This window comes from Necator americanus, chromosome X (assembly GCF_031761385.1).
Source record: "Necator americanus strain Aroian chromosome X, whole genome shotgun sequence".
Classification (NCBI taxonomy): domain Eukaryota; kingdom Metazoa; phylum Nematoda; class Chromadorea; order Rhabditida; family Ancylostomatidae; genus Necator; species Necator americanus.
In genome coordinates, this window is record NC_087376.1 from 7,310,491 (window position 1) to 7,329,485 (window position 18,995).

At 36.7% G+C, this 18,995-nt stretch overlaps 2 protein-coding genes across 5 annotated transcripts; both read right to left on the reverse strand.

The window, feature by feature from the left end:
• Positions 1-945: 945 nt before the first annotated feature.
• Positions 946-5,199, reverse strand: RB195_021722 (uncharacterized protein; the record flags this gene model as incomplete). 3 transcript variants are annotated; one of them, XM_064208599.1, is made up of 4 exons in its annotated part: positions 946-1,009; positions 1,086-1,171; positions 3,405-3,498; positions 4,976-5,199. In XM_064208599.1, the coding sequence occupies 4 exons, from the start codon at positions 5,197-5,199 to the stop codon at positions 946-948; spliced, it is 468 nt and encodes a 155-aa protein (XP_064064480.1). The 3 variants fall into 3 exon arrangements, with proteins under 3 accessions (XP_064064480.1, XP_064064481.1, XP_064064482.1); XM_064208600.1 differs by lacking the exon at positions 4,976-5,199 and having other exon boundaries at positions 3,405-3,536; XM_064208601.1 differs by lacking the exons at positions 946-1,009; positions 1,086-1,171; positions 3,405-3,498 and having other exon boundaries at positions 4,948-5,199.
• A 722-nt stretch (positions 5,200-5,921) lies between these two features.
• RB195_021723 (uncharacterized protein) lies at positions 5,922-18,036 on the reverse strand (the record flags this gene model as incomplete). 2 transcript variants are annotated; one of them, XM_064208602.1, is made up of 14 exons in its annotated part: positions 5,922-6,045; positions 6,142-6,216; positions 6,288-6,439; positions 7,423-7,519; positions 7,621-7,708; positions 7,871-8,073; positions 8,545-8,657; positions 8,795-8,892; positions 8,969-9,178; positions 10,343-10,436; positions 10,678-10,782; positions 13,755-13,934; positions 14,008-14,089; positions 17,912-18,036. In XM_064208602.1, 14 exons carry the CDS (start codon positions 18,034-18,036, stop codon positions 5,922-5,924), a joined length of 1,746 nt encoding a protein of 581 aa, XP_064064484.1. The 2 variants fall into 2 exon arrangements, with proteins under 2 accessions (XP_064064484.1, XP_064064483.1); XM_064208603.1 differs by lacking the exon at positions 7,423-7,519 and having other exon boundaries at positions 6,288-6,398; positions 7,967-8,073.
• Between the last annotated feature and the right edge of the window lie 959 nt (positions 18,037-18,995).

An 18,995-nucleotide genomic window follows, 5' to 3' on the forward strand; every position in this document is an offset into this window, starting at 1 on the left:
TATTTGTTTTCCAGCAAGCTTGTTTAACACTTCGTAACGTGCTGTAGGAGTGTAACGAGGCTTAAAACAGCACACACAGACGTGCACGAGAGCACGTTTACAATGAATCGTAAGAAATTTTTCGTCCAACATCAATCGAAAAACATTTTTTAGGAATCATTGCTGGATTTTTGTTATAAATATCATAAAAATTCTTTTTTTCCTCAAAGGAAATAAGCAACGAAAAAATCCGTACTGTTTCCATAAAGAGAAGAAGGATGAGAAATTGCAAAAAAAAAACATTGCAATTTTGAATTCTTCCAAATTGTAAAAAAAAGAACTGCAAAAGCGAAAACGTTATCATTCGTTAAGTATACGCGGACACGAATGATAACGGTATCGTTTTTGGGTGTTTTTGTTGATCATGTTGTTTCTATTCGATAAATTTCTTCATTGTAATATTTTTTGAGCACAAAAATATCTTTGCTAAGGTCACCTTCACCAAAGAATGAAAAATATGAGCACGATGAGCTAGCCCGATGCGGCACTCTTTCAGATCCGCATTATTGATGGATTGACGGAACCGCTTTACGATATAAACTGAGACCTAAGGAACGCGGACATGCTCCCCGTCGATAACGATGTCGCAACGCAATCGTGACCCTTTTCGCATACGCGGACGGGTCAGGACGGTTTTTTCATCTCTCGAAACTTGCAATCGCACTTTACGCGATTCATAGCTACTTAATATCATCACAGTGTTACAGTTACAGTCACAAAGGTCTCGCTTGGAAATAAATCGATTCACAGAGTGTTGCCAAATGCAAAATATACTGTTGAGAATTATGTTAAACCAGAGCAGAGGTGAACATGAGAATATAATTTTTTTAAGGAAAAATACTATTTATACAAATCGATAGAAGAAATACATAACAGAGATCTAGGTAAGTATCATTTGTCGTCTCTTTACTCTTCATATTCGCAATTCGTCTTGAAAACTGCTTTGCATGGATCACAAAACCAAATATACCTGGAAAAGTGTTGCAGAGTACAATGAAAACAACTCGAACATCATTTAAAATCCAGAAAAAAAAACGGGCACATACCAGTCCTTTGTTGTGGCATCGAAGTATTTGCCGAATGTTGAGAAATTCAGACATTTTCTATTCAATGAATGTGTTTGTTGAACAATCTAAAAGCGTGATTATGGAAAATATTCATAATTTTATCCATAAAAGATATGTTTAGGTGAAACGGTATGTTTTTGGCACATACACATAACCATAAATTTATTTTTTTTTGTAATTAAACGTTAAATTATTTCAACTATGAACATCTTAGGACAATTATACACATGATCTCTTCTAAACGTATCGAAATTTCCAGATACGATCAGTCACGAAATGGTACGCTCGTTGTCCTTGAACCAAAGAACTTTCTTGGTTACTAGCATTGGCTGAGGTTAAACTGCATAATTGCTCAATAATTACATAAAATCGACAAATTTAAGTTATTTTAGTTAGTAAATTTTGTTAGTACATTGTGCCAACTGTTTTTAATTGGTAAAAATTAAAGTAACTTAATTACTAACAATAATTAATTTTGTAATTCAAGTAGTAGACATTTAAAAGGCAGAAACATTTTGGGTCATTTTCGACATCGCTGCCTTACTATATAGTATTACAATGATTGCATGACAAATATTTTGTAAATTTATTCAGTTTGACAGTTTTTAACTTAAACAAAGCACTTTTATAATGCAATGGTCATAGAACACACAGAATCGATTCGACTGTATTCGATACTCGATGTCAATGTTTCGAATAAGTCGATTCTAGATCTTATACCTATCGTTAATAATCCCAAAAGGTCCTGTCTCCTATTTTTTTGCATAGAATAATTACTTTTCAAATCTTGAGCGGTGAAGACTAGAAATAACTCTGTTTCCAGGTTTTTTTTCGTGTTTGCTACCTCAACTTGATCGAAATTTCCCAAGTTCAACATGCAGTGTCTGCTTTTTCGGATAATCACCGGCTTGTGCACGCAAATCCTTTTTTTCTGGAGTTACTCCTCAGCCTATCTCAATTATTGGGCCTTTCTTGTTTTTGGAGGAATATCGATTCATTTCCCCTCGGATCATCAAGCATCTCATATCAAATGCACAACGAACGTAGACCGCATGCATGATAAGATTAGTTTTCAAAGAAAAAAACCAGAGGAATAAATTTACAATTATTCTTCCGAAATTTGGGAAAAGTTAGATCGTCAGAGAGTTTCTTGCAATCAAACAATACATAAATATTATATATAATAAATAAATAAACATAAATACCATAATTACATTACTTAATCATGAGTAACAAAATAAGTACATAATAATTATTTTGTTACTAATGATTTCTTGATTTTGTAAACTGTAAAAATTTCAGATATAAATGGTCAATAATATTCACCTGACACAATAATATTATTATTTATTTATTAGAAAAATTAAATGGAACAAAATTTGAAGAAGAAAAATGACGATCGATAACGTTTCTGTCAAAGATTTTTAGAACAATATTCTTATTCTTTTTCTAACGTGTTTTTGAGGTTAAGTAACAGGTCGTAGATCTCGTTCGATAAACGAGACGTACTACCGTATCCTCTCTAGTGTGCGAAATATTGAAGTTGTCATAGAAATTGATTGGTCCCCAGGGCAGATTTTCGTCTCTCAGTTCATTTCAGCTCCGTACAGTGCGGCTCCTTTTGCTAATCAGCCACGATGCGACAACTCCGAACTAGAGCAAATAGCAAGGTGATTATCTGTACAGGACATGCTCTCTCTGTTCTATCTGTACGGTTATCAACACCTTTCAGAAGTAAGTGTACGAGAACGGGATTAGCACCTTCAAAATGTCTTCATAGATCACTTTCTTCTTGTTAACATGTTATTTTTGTTACTGTCTTTATTAACAAGTGAAACAGAGAATTATAGTTGTTAGTTATCATTTCTATGGGTGATTAACGTTTTGACGTCATCACGTTGTTCCTGAAAAGTCGAGGATATTTGCCAATTTTTTTGCCTACGAAAACAACATATTTCAATACAAACTATCAGCTAACATGAAAATCGAGTAAGAGATTCGATGAAGGAATTTTCGAATTGAAATTTGATGGAATTACGTTGAAAAAAAAATAGTAGAGAGATATTAACTAAAATAAAATTTTTTTAATGCTATACGATAGTAAAACTAGAATGTTTTTAGCAACACTGATGCACTTAAGGTAGCTGCTGTAGTTTAAGCACTGACGATGTGGATCTGTTAGTGCATCCAGTTCATTTCAGCGTATTTGATATCGAATCACAAAAAAAAAGTCTCTTTGTCGTCTTTAAACTTTCATAATAAGTCTTTTTTTGTTTATAGTTTTAATAGTTAACTCACATGAATTTTGCATCCAACCGGACATGCCAGTCGATCGGTTGCATCTTTGTTCAGCTTTGTTCGTTCGGATTCGGGAATCGGCTCTCGACGGCAGCTCAAATCAAAACATATCAACCACATTCGTTCGCACATCGTTGACAAATGTGTAGTTCCCCATTCCACTCCACTTCTCTTTACGTGAACTACTCGACCTCATCGAAGGTAAACAGAGGAGGTAAATCGGTAATAGCTATGTATCACTTTTACGCGTAATCAACGTCTAAACACTGCACTAAACACGTTTAAAAGAGTCTATTTTCAACAAAAAAAACAGCCTAGAAAAAAGTAGAATTCTTCTATATCTGCACTAATAAAAATTATAAGCAAATTGTACTTTTGAACCGTTATTTTTTTCTCACTAAAAATTACCTACTTGACGATTTGCTTAATATCTTTTGGCAATTCCATAGTGCACACGGTTGCATTTGAATCCGAACAGTCCAATACTCTCGTTTCTACAAGAAAAAAAAAACAACTACTCTATTTCGATTCTTATTAAATCTATTTTCTATTTATTTCTCAAACTATGCTCAGAAAACAGTGCTATTAAATAACTCACCGAGGTAATTTGACATCCTAATGTTCCCCATGTAATCTAATTTTTAATTGTGATCAATTTTGAAGAGCACTACATTATGTTTCTTTTGTCAAACTTTTGAAAATTTGCTTACCATATCTCTTCCAACCGTGCACTATCGTGAACAGCACGAGAATGGTAGAAAATTGTTGAAATCGTTTAACGTACATAGTTATAAATGTGGATAGTTATCTCCTACATCCTATCTGTGTGATACGAGATTTTATAGCCAATAAGACAGGATATCACGGATAGCAAATATCCAGCTAGAACTAGCATAAACATCTCTCGTTTCTGGTGTTGTCCGCATATGAAAGGGATATGCGTTGCCTGAGTTAAAGACGCATTTTTAATTCCTGAAATGAGGTGATGATAAACATCGATGAGGGTCGTACAGCTATCGTACTCATGATTTCATTTCATTTTTGTAGTTATAAACACAACTTCAGATGTATACACTGAAAATTGCACTTAAACGGAATTTATTGAATGTTCCTCACTCCAAATGCGACGACCTTCTTCACAAAACAGGGTGAAGTGGTTGCGTGCACAGTGTTCTTGAAAGGTGACGTGTTTTTTTTCGTGCTCAGCGACAGCAAACTGATCGAAACTTTACTTACCTTCACATACAGTCAAGTAATATTTTTGGCAGTTTCTGAAAAAGAAATTTTGAAAAGGGCCTCTGAATTTGATTCTTTAAGGCTTATTTTCACTAAGGTCCTACCTATATGTGACCCCTTTTCATTCCTTATCATATACATAACGTAAGCAAATGGATTTTTTGTGGACTACTCTCGGACGATCTAGGATCGGGATCATTTACGAGTTATTAGTTGCCGTACGGTGGTTACTACGATCGCTTGTTGTCCGTATTCTGTCAGATAACATTTATGACCTTGATTTATGATTATAGAGGATCGATGCCCGCTATCGCACTCGCTTGGGGTCAACGTACGCCCCCTTCGACGCGCCATTAGCATCAGTCGACCACTTGCCTCGACGAGGACGACCTGCTCCGCTCTCGTAGCCACCGCCGCCGCCGCCGACGCCGCCGCAGTCGCAGCCAGCCACCAGCAGCAGCGCAGGCGCCGCCACCGCTCCCTCTTCCTCCTCCTCTGATCGGCGTACCCGACGAGAATTCATCTCGTTACTCTTCGACAGTTCACCTCCACGAAACATTCCGATCACCTGTGCTAACTGCTGAATCGCATCGCCACGTACTGTTCTGCTATCTGCTCATCGACGTTGACTACGGTAATGTTTGGTAGAGAGTACATTCATGAATAACTGTGCAAAATCAATCAATGTCCCAAAGTATTTTTATCTTTTGTCACGAACAGCCGACGGTAGACGGCTTGGTGTAAACTTGTTTTTATGGATACACTTCAGTTCGATAACTGTGTTCGGCCGGTCGATGAGCAGAAAGTTCTTTCGATGAATGGAGTGTAATGATTGTGGTAACCTCTACGGAACTGAGCATCGTTCCCATTTCTAACGACTCTTCAAATCAAAACCACTTCATCTTTTGTGGATTTTCACACAAGGAAAACTTTGGGCTTACCATACTCCCCATGAAATTAACGTTAGTGGATTTGTGCTAGCATGATTCAATCAGATCTTTTTTCATTTCATTAAAACATCTCAAGTTTCCTCAGCTTATCATCTGCTCTTCTAATACATTGTTCCACGAGTTTGTTGGATGAAACCGACTGAGATCATCACCATAAGCACACCATAGATGTGCTTATTTTGGTTATCTCGCCCGGATCAATCCAGTCTCTTTTTCATGGATTTCTTTTGCTCTTGAAATGGAAAGACTTTGCTGTGTGGGCCCAATAACCCTCATTCAAACACATATTTATTGTAGATATAGAGCAAAAATCATATACAAAAAGGAAATTCTACAAAAGATCTTCCACTTTGAGGATTTTCGGATGTGGTGAGTCAATTGAGTTCTCGGGAGTTCGTTGAAAAGCTCGTTGAAATAGTGGATCAAGTTTAGTGAAAGCAACCTCTTCACGATGCCTAAATGATGAATATCGATTTAAAAGGAATATTTTAATTGGTTGTAGAGTTGTTTCGATGATGATACTTAGAGGAAGAACTTATAACTTCGCTGACGTCGGTTCACTGCCAGTGTCAATAAAATCGGGCGAATCACCGCTGACGGTTACAGCGCTGCAGCTCGCTGCGGACCTTAATGTTAAACAAAAGATACGAGCGAACAGAGGGGCATGCAACGAACGAAACGGCGCCGGGGCCCTTACTTTGTATGTCGTTCATCCATTACCGAATGTAGAATTGTATTCATCACCTTATTCTCAGCACGTATCGTATTCGCAATAATACCCAACTTTTTACTTTGTTTCGATGAGGTACTTAAATCCGAGAAAAACGGATATTTATTGAGATGCTGAAGCTGAACGATAGAAATCAATAAAATAAATCGAATCAATAATTCATTTTAAAAAAAGCTACTGAATCATTGTAATAACGATGGTTTCATCTAATTAGCATAATTTAATTAAACGAACTCATGGAAAAAAAGCAGAGAACTCACTCGCACATGAGCATAAGTTAAATTTTGTTCCCAAGGATTTTTTCCTTTTACGGAACAGTACAAATGACTATCCTTACGAGGCACTTTATGGAACCATTTAGATTTCAGGAATGTAGAATTTAAAACTATTATCGAACTATATATACTAAATAGCTCCCTTCTAACCTCATTAATTCGATCGTAGCTAATTTCCAACTGTTCAAAGATTTTTCAAAAAAGATTTCAAAGTGTTCGTGTATTTTTTTTTTCTCAAAAATACAGTATACAACCACGATTCCTTCAAGACAGGCAACTGTTAAGTTCAAATAAAGTACACACATTTGTAAAGGAAAATCTGCAATAGAAGTATGTTCCAAGTTATTTAGTGTCCAGAACGATAACACTCCCTATTTTTATTTTAGCAGATTTTCTTTAGCATTTAATTTAGCAACCACCTATTCTTTAGTGGAGCCTGAAAAGTTCTTATATTTAGAAGAAGAAAGAAATAGAAGCATTCTAGCAGTACATTGAAGCTATATGGTTTTAATCAAATTTTCATCGCCTACGATTTTCCATATTATAAATTCAGAATCATCAAAATTGGAACATGTTAAACATCACATTTTTACAGTATGCTTTGACAAATCCAGACATCAAAAGAGAATTTGCTGAAGCTTCTCCCAATTTCAAAATAACTTTGTACCGAAATTTTTGTTTTTTATTAATGATAGCATATCTGGATTTTTAAAAACTACGTGATAATCCAAGAAATATGTACATTATTTTTAATTCATCGGTTCACATAGTCTTTACACAACTCCTCTATGGATAATACATAAAGTGATGGAACAAAAATAACGTACTTGAGCCTTGTTGCATAACGTTCTCTCCTTACTATCCAATAATGGAATTGCACGATCATGTTTACATAATTTATATACAGCAGTACAATTCGTATCCCTAGTATTGATAAATTCAATAATACGTTAAGCTGTGTGTGTTTGTGTTCGTCTGACAAACAATGCTACTAAACAAGCAGGTGAACAACCAGACGAGCTCACCTACGCAAACTGAAATCCTGACTCATCGTGTCAACTAACGGTTTTGATCCAATTATTATTGGTACATCAATAGTGATAATATCAACACCTAAATAGTAGAAACAACTGATTTTTCCCATAAAAAACACAATTTTTACAGAGAATTGAAAACTGGTGCACATATAATCCCCTAATTTCCATAATACGTAGAAAATAAATGTCGTTAAGTCGTGTATGAGTGGTTTACGAATATGAATAATCAATAACAAACCTCCACTCTTCACTCTTACTGAGTATTTGTATGATATATACATAAGTCTTTGGATTTGTGGAAGTGATGTTAATGAGGTACGTGAACGTTGACTACTAATCGATAGTCGACCGGTAAGAAGATGAGATTTTCGTCGAATATGAAAACGGCCACCATGCTCTTCACGTTGACTTTCACGAAAATGTGATCCTATGGATGGAGTGCTAAAAAATGGAATTCACCCAAAATGAAATAGGCAGTGAACAGTAAAATTCGTTAATGTTGTCAAAAAGTGAACAAATATGATCGCGCCAAATTTAAAAAATAACACAAGACAAGAGAAAAAGGGTTGAAAAAAATCTCCGAACAGATCTCCTGAAATGCTCATTATTGATTATTTGAAGTTGTGAATCCTTATTGTGAAACTTTAGAAAATTTAATTCGAGATGGAAGCGGAGTAATCTACAAGTCATATTACTAGGATTCTTCCAAGTCATATAACTATTCTTCACTTCACGTTTAGTTTTTTTCAAAATACTAGTTAGCTAGAAAACGGTAAAAATGTAAAGGTGGCCGAAGCGTTGAAAAACTGGAAAAAGTGGAAAAAAACTCCCGTACTCTCAGGTGGTTTAGTTTCACTTATTGCAGAAACCAAACAGTTTTATAATTATAGGTAATTTTTATAGTAACATTACCTTGGAACCACAGGTGGAATATGAATTTTCTTGTCGATTTTAATGCTAGCACCTTCTTCAACGTACATCGCAAGGATATCCTCTTGCATTTCTTGGATATCAACAAGTGTGTTCTGTAAAGTTGTTAAGAGTGAATTGTCGTGAGCTTCATTTGTCAAAGAAAGTAAAGAAAAAAGTAAAAGTAAATTCTTGCGTTTGAAATCTTTCTTGCTTATTTTTATCCATGAACAAGGAAATATCCTGAAATTACCTCTGTGTTTTGTTCGATATAGTTACCAAATTGTATAATTCTTTGAAAACTTGCACTAACTCGCTCCACATGCCGATCGCTTTTGTTTTCTATTCGTCCTGCAATCGATTTTTCCGATATTTATTGAAGGTTGAACAGAGTAGAGGAATGTTCAAGTGGAAATCCTTTACTCACCCACAACACTCATCCCCTCACCACATACAAATGCTGTACGATCGATATTCAACGTGAGACGTATTTGTCCTCCAAAACATGAAAACCAACCGAATTTCCGATGTTCGAACTCAGAAATTGGTTCAAAATAGGTTTTGGAGAGTTTGTTTAGATCCAATTCTTCTATTACTGTTATTCCTCGAACTGCTTTCACCATTGAAGGTTCACCATCTGAAAAACAACGATAATTAGCAATCAGATGACTTCTGATTTCAACTTTCACTAATACTATGAGAATCCTTGATGGTGTTTTTCTTTTTGAATTTTTGCAGCTAGTGAATCAACTGCAAATATCCGCTGTAAAACACCTCCGCATTCCCTCACAAACACCATCATCAATGCTTACGTGTTCTACCAGTTAGACAGCGATGAACGTTTAAAAAAAAGCGAAGAAAAACTGTTCTATCGAGGAATTTGTTAAACCAACACAATTACTTTGAGTTAAAATCGCTTGGATGACGTTCGAAACCTCTTTAGTAACAGGTTGTACAAGTACATTTGGTGCATTCTCCACGAAATACGCAACCAAACCTTACGAGCCTCTCAATGGAAGAGTTGTGAAACAAAACCGGAAATGTGTCAGGAAACGCGGCGAGGAACGAGGAACTAAGTGGAGTTCCACACGAGTTCTTTAATTTATGAATATAACCACTCTCTATTATGCAATGTTTACATGAATTTATGAGTCAAATTTCAATCAATGATTACTGATCACTTATAACAGGAGTTTACTACTTTTTGATCATCAATCTTAAGGATGAGCCAAGATTGTTATCACTCTTTACAACGGCTACGGTTTCGGCGTCAAAGCCTACAAAGCCAGAACATTTGTAATCTAATATATCAACTCAAATACATGTACCTCATCCAGAGCAAATAATCGTCCCGTAAGATATTACATTGGAAACCAAGAAGCAGAAGAAATGGGACTGCTTAACTAATCGATAAGTTCCAGTTATTATCTCAAGGTTCAAGGAACGGCAAACTAGTAGTTTCACACCATCGTTTTACAAAGAAAAATCCTCTAAAGAATGAAAAAATACAGCCACCACAGCAAAATGTTAAAGACAGATTCGAAGCTCTTCTAATGAATGTCCCGCATGTGTATATTATATATTCTATGTTATTCTATATATATATATATATATATATATATATATATATATATATATACTATATTTCTTAATGTGTGTATGTGCATGTATATATATATATATATTTATTTATTCTAATATAATATCCCAGCTTCGTAAACTGAACGTAAGTACGTGAAAAATTTACGCAACACACTCTCTGATGAAATGAAAATGCTCCTGAAATTCAAGACAAACCAACCATTATTCTTGTATTCAAGTACAGCGATGATAGAATACTGAACATGACCTTTTGAAGAATAAAACGAACTGGGAATGCTTTCAGGAAGCGTATCCTATAATTACATATAATGTCTACGAGAAGATATAACACATAGAATATTCTGAATATGCGATGAACATTATTAAGAACTTCTTAGGCATTGCTTCGGGTTCAGAAAACTCCATGTACATGTGAACCAAGAACAAATTTTCCACGAAATTTGAAATAGTAAAATTCTACAGTTTCTTCTAATTTTGATTTTGAGAATTATTATTATCTATAGCGTGTAGATGACAAATTAACAATGTGCTAACCTCAAAATCATATGATCGCTCGTGTTCGAATAATGATGTCGGTGAATTGATAATTGTCCATTCCTTTTTCATGTAGATAAGACTTTTTTGCAATGATTCTTCACGCTAAAAGAAAAAAAAGCTTTTGAAATATAAATGCACCAATTCACTCAGTTTCATTCATTCGTAACAAACTACAATCCATTTCTGTGTTAGTTGCGTACTTTTTCAACGAAGACTCTTATTAATCGGCTCAAAACGACACGAAGCGCGGCGCAGTTGCGTAAGTGGCGATGCGGCGCGGTTGTAATCGAGGTGGGACCATCGCAGCAATGAACGGTGGTAGTAAGGGTCCTCACTCGACCTTAAAGGCAGCATACCACGAATCTGGGGTGGTAAGGATTTCAGGTGGAGTATCCGTATACGGGGTTGTTGATTATGGAGACCGAGGTGGTTCCGCTCATCTCTCCCTGAATCACTGCAAGCAGCCGGCCACTGAATGCTGTTTTGTAAGATGCTTTCTACTGCAGCGCGCCACCCTTGCACGCGTAGAGTCCCTCTCTGCCTATCGGGGCAGTCCGAACTGATTTTCGACGAATCGCGGGGCGGAGGCGGCGCAGCTGGTTGGAGCTTTGCAATAGATGGTGTCGTACAAAACAACATTCTACAGGCGGCAGTTTGCAGTGATGCAGGGAGAGATGAGCGGAACTACCCCGGTCTCCAAATATCTACGACCCCCTATACGAATACTCCACCTGCAATCCGCACCACCTCAGATTCGTGGTATGCTGCCTTTAACCGCTACGCTCCTCCGCACCGCTTCATGTGCAACCTCTTACGCAACTGCACCGTGCTTCATTTCATTTTGACTCTACTGAGTACAGTCGGCGACGGATGTGTTCAACCAGGGTTGCGCAAAACGTCTGTTGCAAATCAGCTTCATTCTCCTTCGACACACACCCTCTTTCAATTCAATCATAATTAAAGGTTGATCACTTTCGGCCCTGACAATGACCAAATAATGTATTATTTAGCTGACAACATATAATTTCCAGTATCCAGTTTAATAATTGATAAATACTAATATTTAAGAAAAATACCACTATAAAAGAAGAAATTTCCAAATGGGGAGAAAATACTTATGAATAGATACATAATGGTGTATAGAACAACATGAATACTTTAATTTCACTATGACTGACGTTCGTGATTTGTTGAAGAGTATAGTGCATTCATATGGGGTTCCCACACTGTATACACGGGTGGTGGTTCAAAACCGCGCACGTTCAACCAAACATTTCATTTCTGTAAGAGCAGAGCAGAGTAGCAGACTTGTTTAGAATGATAAAATTAATGACTTGATATATCGGTTGGCCTCGCAATTCAGCCATTTGCGAGGGCCATTCATGATCCTCTAGGATTCTGCGGCGAGGTACATAGAGTACATTGCAGGATCCCAGAAAGATTGACCAAGCTATTTCTCGTTGATCTGCTTTAGAATTTTAGTGAAAAATGCTGCTAAGTGAAAATTCAAAAACCTGCTTTCTTAACTGTTGAAATGTGCAACAGATGAAGTTTTTTTCAAATAAAAATGATCAACTTAATATTTTGAACACAGTTATGTTAGTAATGACCAGTAATGTAGGATTAACAGCGATCAATATAGCTGCGTTTTGTCCAGAAAGTACCGTTAATCCTATTAATCCGATAGACATTTGAGAAAAAGCTACAATTGAAGAAGAGGTATTCAATTGCAGGAGCTGGATCACTTGGATCTATTTCTTTAAAATGAGGATAAACCACTCTCTTATTAAGACCTAGCACAGAAGACGTGAAAAGAAATACTAAAGAAGTAGAAAATAGAACAAAAATACGTAGAATAGAAATTTAAAAAATCTCAGAAGTGTTTCAGCTTCGAACTTTAAAAAAAAATCGTTTCTGAACAGGTTTTACTACATAGTAATGTACTTCAGTAGGCCCTCAGTTTTCCGCAGTCTATTATTTAACAGTTAACAGTCATTACTTAGCAGTCACTAAATGTTGGGGAAGCTTCAATAACATAGCGCTTTGAATTTTTCCTAGAAAGTAATCGCATTATAATCCATGTGCCTTCTCCTTCTTCATATCTTTTCTTCTTTTTTTTTCTCTTTCCCACACTTATTTTCTAAAATGGTTCTACTCTTTTAGTTTGAACTTTACTTCTAATACTTTTATTATTGATTTGTTTTTTAGTTATATGCTTCTTTTAATTTTTATGCTATACTAGATAATAAGGCCCATTTTATTTTGTAAAGGCAGCAGATAATCAAAAATAATAGTCAAATGCTGACTACATCGTGCTATCTCCATTTTAAATCCCTAGAGCTATTTTGTTTTTCGTTATTAGATATACGGTAGAGTTATTTGAGCCAGTTCTGCCTGCTAACTTAATTTATATTCATACAGTGGTCACTCTGCTCCAGCGAATTTTTCTAAAATGTTTTTTCAAATGTTTATTGAAATATTTAAGCACGGATATTTCAAATTTGCGACCACCGGAAGTTGTAACCAAGAGAGGAAGAAGACTAAGATTCAATTATTATAATGATAGTAATAAAATAAAAGAACACCTGAGAGTAGTGGTCTTCTGCACAACAGATTACTATTTCCCCGATGAAGAATTTTTTGACGTATTGCTTATGATTTCCACAAGTAATACTTTTATCAAATAAAATCCTTTATCATTTCTAGGATAAACTGTAGTCACTTACTTCATATTTTAATAAGTACATACGATGGAAAGAGGCAAAAATCACTCAGTTGCGGCGGAAGCGCTCATGAGAGAAGGAAGAGGGGCGGAGGGAAAAGAGAAGAGAAAAAGGAAGAGGGAAGATTTAAATATTCCAAAATCCAAAGATCTCTGTAAAGCACAAAAATGTAGCGTTTCCCATTGGGTAATGGCTTAGTAATGAAAATAAGAAGTGTTGTAGGAGGATCTAGAAAATGATTTCAAATTACATACGTACTTCCCCTCTCCCCAGTATTTACAACACCACTCATAAATTTTACTCTTGTAAAGGATAGAGAGAAAATACGAGAAATATCATCAAAGAGCTTACCTTCCCTTTGATGTTCACTCTCCCCAAACCTGTGAGAGTAATTTTAAGCGATGTGATATCGATGGAACCTTCGGAGAGTTTCAGATGAATTCGTCCATGAAGAGTATCACCAGGAGAAAAACAACAATCTTTTCTACTTAGGTCAATCATGAACTCTGTGAGATTGTCCTTCATGCTAGACTGTAATAATATTATTTGAAAAAATGTTATATAGCAGTATTCCGGGAATAAACTAAGAAACACAACCGCTTACCGATGTGGCAACGTTTAGCATGTTGAGAGAGCCGAGGTTATTCGATATGGAAACTCCGGCAGCAATTACCCTCCTGGCGAATCTGGACAAAATAAATGTCGTCATAAGAACAATTACGCTGAGGAAAACGAAATTTGAGTAGAGTTCACACTGATCGTTCACGTTTACTATAGAAAGTCTAGTAGTAAACCAAGAAAACTTAATTTGTAGTTGTTATGGTCACATCTCTTCCACAAAAGAAAGCTGGATTTCAGTGGTTATCAACTGCAGATCTACGAATACTGTAAACTAGGGCAACTCAAACCAAATAAATGGATTTCCTTAAGATTTCTTCTGGCTACAGTCGCAAATATTATCATACAATTTATTGACGAAAGAGTAATTCCCGAAAATAATTGGTTCGTGGAACAAATAGTTTAAGGAAAGATCGCGAAGTAACAGCTTAAAGTTGTCTGGCTATAGTACAGGGTAATCCCACAAGTAGTGTATTTTTCCGTTTGCACAATTAAATCACAGAGAAGTGAATTTTGGAGGAAGGAGATTGAAGGTCTACCGTGTAGATGAAATAGAACTCTAAAAAATGGAAGGAAGTATGATTTGGATCGAAAAAAAACCTACTCATTATATTTTTCACGAATCAGAGAGGTGTAGCTTTATTTTATCGTTTGTCTATTGACATTATTTATTGTTCTATTGTCATAGTTTGCCGGACTACCCAATACTTCAGTGCTTCAGTCTAAATTATCTGCCACTCCTTAAACCGATATTGTTAGAGGTAATAGCACAGGCTAAAAAAAATGTCGGATTCGATTTTTTAAAAGCGCTGACGTAAGAGTAAGCGCACTTTAAAAATTAGGTAGAAATCGTCTCTTTTCTTCCTTTCTCTAACTGTTATGAACTTCAACATCTTAAATGTGGTTTGAGAATGAATAATCGTAAAAGGCAGATTTATTTTAGTTATAATTGATAAAACAGTATCATGACGTCAAAATTTATTAACAGTCGAAAGTAGATGCGAAGATAAGGATTATAACAGTCCTGCTTGTTTATTGATGTTAATTATTGATTTATTATCTTAGTTATTTGTTGGATGACCCAGTATTTCAGCCTACTTCACCCACCACTTCTCATGTCCCAGAGATAATGGCACATAATATTAAAAATACAACGTTATAGAAGAATGAAAGAGTCATATTGAAGTGTTTGGTACTAGTATTTTTTCCTTTCTTAATCTTTCACTCTCTGATCGTTTCGTTTATAATTCCTAGTGTTAGAACTCAATTTATAAGTCTATTTAAAACGAATGTTTTCCATACATTTATTATACATGGCAGAAAAATTAAAGTTCTAGAAGTTTCTGAAATTAATGGTAATATTTGGAATTTCGCAGAGAAGTAGCCACAAAACTGTTGAAACTTCATAAATAGACTTTTTTTTGAGCAAATGGTATATGCGTAGGCGCAAAATGTTGCAATTTGCAGAAATTTTCAGAAATAAAATGCATTTCCACTTAACAACCGAGTTCCTCTTAGACTTAAGAAAAAAACTGTGGATATCGGCACTGGAACACTCCATAGGAATTGAAAAGAAACGGCAAAAAATTGTGGATTCAAGAAAGTGTCGATGAGGTAAGTGGTGTGTTAGTAGTAGGGACAAGTATTGGTTATATTGTTCTGACTGATATCTTCCTGCTATTATAGCATAATTACACACGGTGGCTAGACCAACATTATCTTCATCCAATATCACCATACATAGAACACCGATTTCCTGAAAACAATAGGAAATCAATGTTCACTCCCAGCAATTATCCGAAAAAAAGTTTAAAGAACAGTTGCAAATATGTTTTCAAGTGGTTATTTTCAAAGAGTAGACAAGGATCACGTTCGAAGATTACGGTAGGGAGCTTTCCTCCAGGAATCATTTAGCATAGAAATTATTATTGTTCTAAAGATGTTAATACCTCCTAGAACGCAATACCTTACCATGCAAATACAAGTTAAAATTTCAAATTTTGGATCGAGATTCCCTAAGTGTGTTGAAAAGTTCTCTTTGAAACTGGATGTTAAGATGATTTCCAAGAAGATCCTTTCGATAGGACGAAACTCGTATTCTTTGTGGAATGGCTTTAAGGCCTAAAAACTCATCCGTACAGCACCTTAGTTTTTGTGGGTACTGAAAGGCAATGTTTGAGATAATAGCTACTCCGCCCGTTTTCTGTTAAATGCAAATTTAATTTTAATTAACTTAATTTTGAAATATATTAAAACACACAGATAGATGTGGTTGGAAGTCAAGAATTTCAGAAGAAATCATAAAGAGCCTGTTGTCTATCAGATTTGCTATCCAGACAAAACTCATAAATAACTATGTATTGCTTGATTCAACCAAAGTCTACTCGGAATGATCGGAGTTTTTCTTTATTTTTTCGAATTTTCTTCTTCGGAATTCCATTTAAGGTTATCAGAATCAGCGGAAATATTAATATAGTACAGAACCCAATTAATTTAATCTAGTCAGTTTCTACCTTTACATACGCGTGTGCTTCTTCGCTGACGGACGTGTTCAACCTTGCTGTCGCGACGCGTCCTCAGCACTGAGTTACTAACTAGCGGTTTCTTTGCGCTTATAGGACCCTCAGAACAGCGGTTCCTTTGCCTTTTGTTTAAGTGAACACGTTCAGCTTCTAATACACAGTTTATCAGTTCCATGCAAACATATCCTTTTTGATGATGATCGCGTGTGCAAATTTGCTAACCAATGTAATAAAATACCACGCCCAACAGTCAACAGCACCACTACCGTGCGCGGGCCCCAATGATATGGGTAAGGGTACAGAAATTTCGCCCAGAACTCCATAGTGAGGTCCGGACGACATGAAACTCGGTGCAATCACGTAAGCGGCTGCTCTCGAAGCGGCGGTTGGGTGAATCGCATCGCAAACTGCGACGCTGAGTGATGCTAGCACGGGTCCTCCTTCGATTATGACTGCTACGCTCCAACGCACCGCTTCGATTGCAGCCGCTTACGTAGCTGTACTGCGTTTCATATCGTTTTCAACCAACTTTGCCTCATATGCGTGCTTTTTATACCATGCATAGGTGAAAACTTAGCGGGCACATGTATTCACCTGCTTTGCATTCTCCTTTGATAACCGCATGATTTAATTCTTGAAGCGAAAATCCAACTCTTTTCGCGTTCTAGATGAGGGTTCAGCGCGTCAAGCTGTAATCTCAACGTGACAGTGCAGAAGACTTCAGCAAGGAGAAATGTTCACATTCTGAAAGCAGCTCAATAGGAAATTGGAAATGTCGAGAGGGGAAAGGTGTAGTTTACGAGTATCAGTGTCCTCATGCTCAATTTAACCCTTTAACGACAGCTCGGCTCAACGTTGAGCCGCACGGTTTCCAACGGTTATTTTCCGTGACTTCCCAATTTTTTTTAAAAGTTTTTTCTACTTAATTGGTTTATTATCTTCGAATAATATCACACACAAAATAGGCATGGACAAAGATTTTTATCTTTTGAAAGCAAGAAACAAATTCAAGCGTTACTTACAAATCACAGTTTTTGTGCATTTTTTAGAAACATCCTAAAATTGGCTTTTTCATTCACTACAAACAATCCGATAAAATTTTTAATGTCAGCGGCATATGCGTCATTAAATTTAAGATATCTTTTCTTTGCTCTGTTTACTCGTTTTTTCGACAATTACTGACAACACTTCCTTGCCCAAATATAGCTCGTAAAAATCGATTGGTTTTTGACAGCTACGTGAGTGATTATGTGAATCAAATTGATGAGAAAATTTCCAGTCATCATGAGTTTCTGCGTTGCTTATCCATTCGTCCGTTCGCTCTCACTATCTGACACCGACAATTTCTCATTACTTCTCGAATCTTACTTCTTATCCGCAGGTAGCACTAACGCATCATTGAAGATAGAACCATTTTCTGTACTTTCTTCACCAAATCCAACGAGTAGTCTTTTAAAACCGTTCTCTAGATCGCCTAACCCAGATTCGTCCATCTTTGACTGCTAAAACTCACTTAAGTGTTTCTAAGCAGAAAGGCAAAAATTGTACACAGGAAAAAAGTGGTAACCGTGCGACAACGCGGCTCAATTTTGAGCCGCGGCTGCACGGTGGCCTAAAACGTGCCCGTCCCACGTGCCAGACACGCAAAAACGTGCACTGTCATCAGTGGGTCAACCTCGGACATAGTAATCCAGAAAAAGGCGTGTTAAACACTCTTGCATGATCATTTCTCTCTACGATACAAATTAGTACACAGAATAACGCGGGCAATTTCATCGCCGTTCAACGTCTGCAGTTTAACTAGTAGAGCTGAAATAATCAGCAGATGCTCCCACCTGTATAATCCCAGATGTGTTGAGATTTCCCTCCGTTCTCTTACCCGCAACAGGCTGCATCACTGGGAAGACGGGTCACAAAAGACAATTTCACACGCCCTTCCTACATTGTAGGAATTGAGCGTGGGAACACTCATATCGTAAATTACAACCTTACTCTTGTCCACACGGAGCTCAAACACCGATTTTCAATAATAGACTGCCTTTAAAGGGAGAATACTATGAGTAGATAGGGTTGTCTATAGAATTTCCTGCGAGGTACTTGGTAACGTGTCACGCATGTCAAGCATATGCGCCGCTTGCTAGTGCTAGTGAACGGGAGTCGGCTTGTTGTTTGTGCGCTCCTCCACAAACGCAGCGCATATGCCTGCGCTTGCATGCGTGACACGCTACCAGGTGTCTCGTAGGAACATTTGATCGACGAGGCCGTTTCCCACGTTGTTTTTTTTTCTCAGGGAAATTAGGGGAACTGAGCATGATCGCGCCCACAGTCGTGATCTATGCCCCTGACTGTATACATTCGTGGTGAGATCCCAACATCGCCTTTCTCGTGGTATGCTGCCTTCAAATAACTACCTACATACGTCCAGAACGCAGCTACCGTCGTGCTCTAGCGC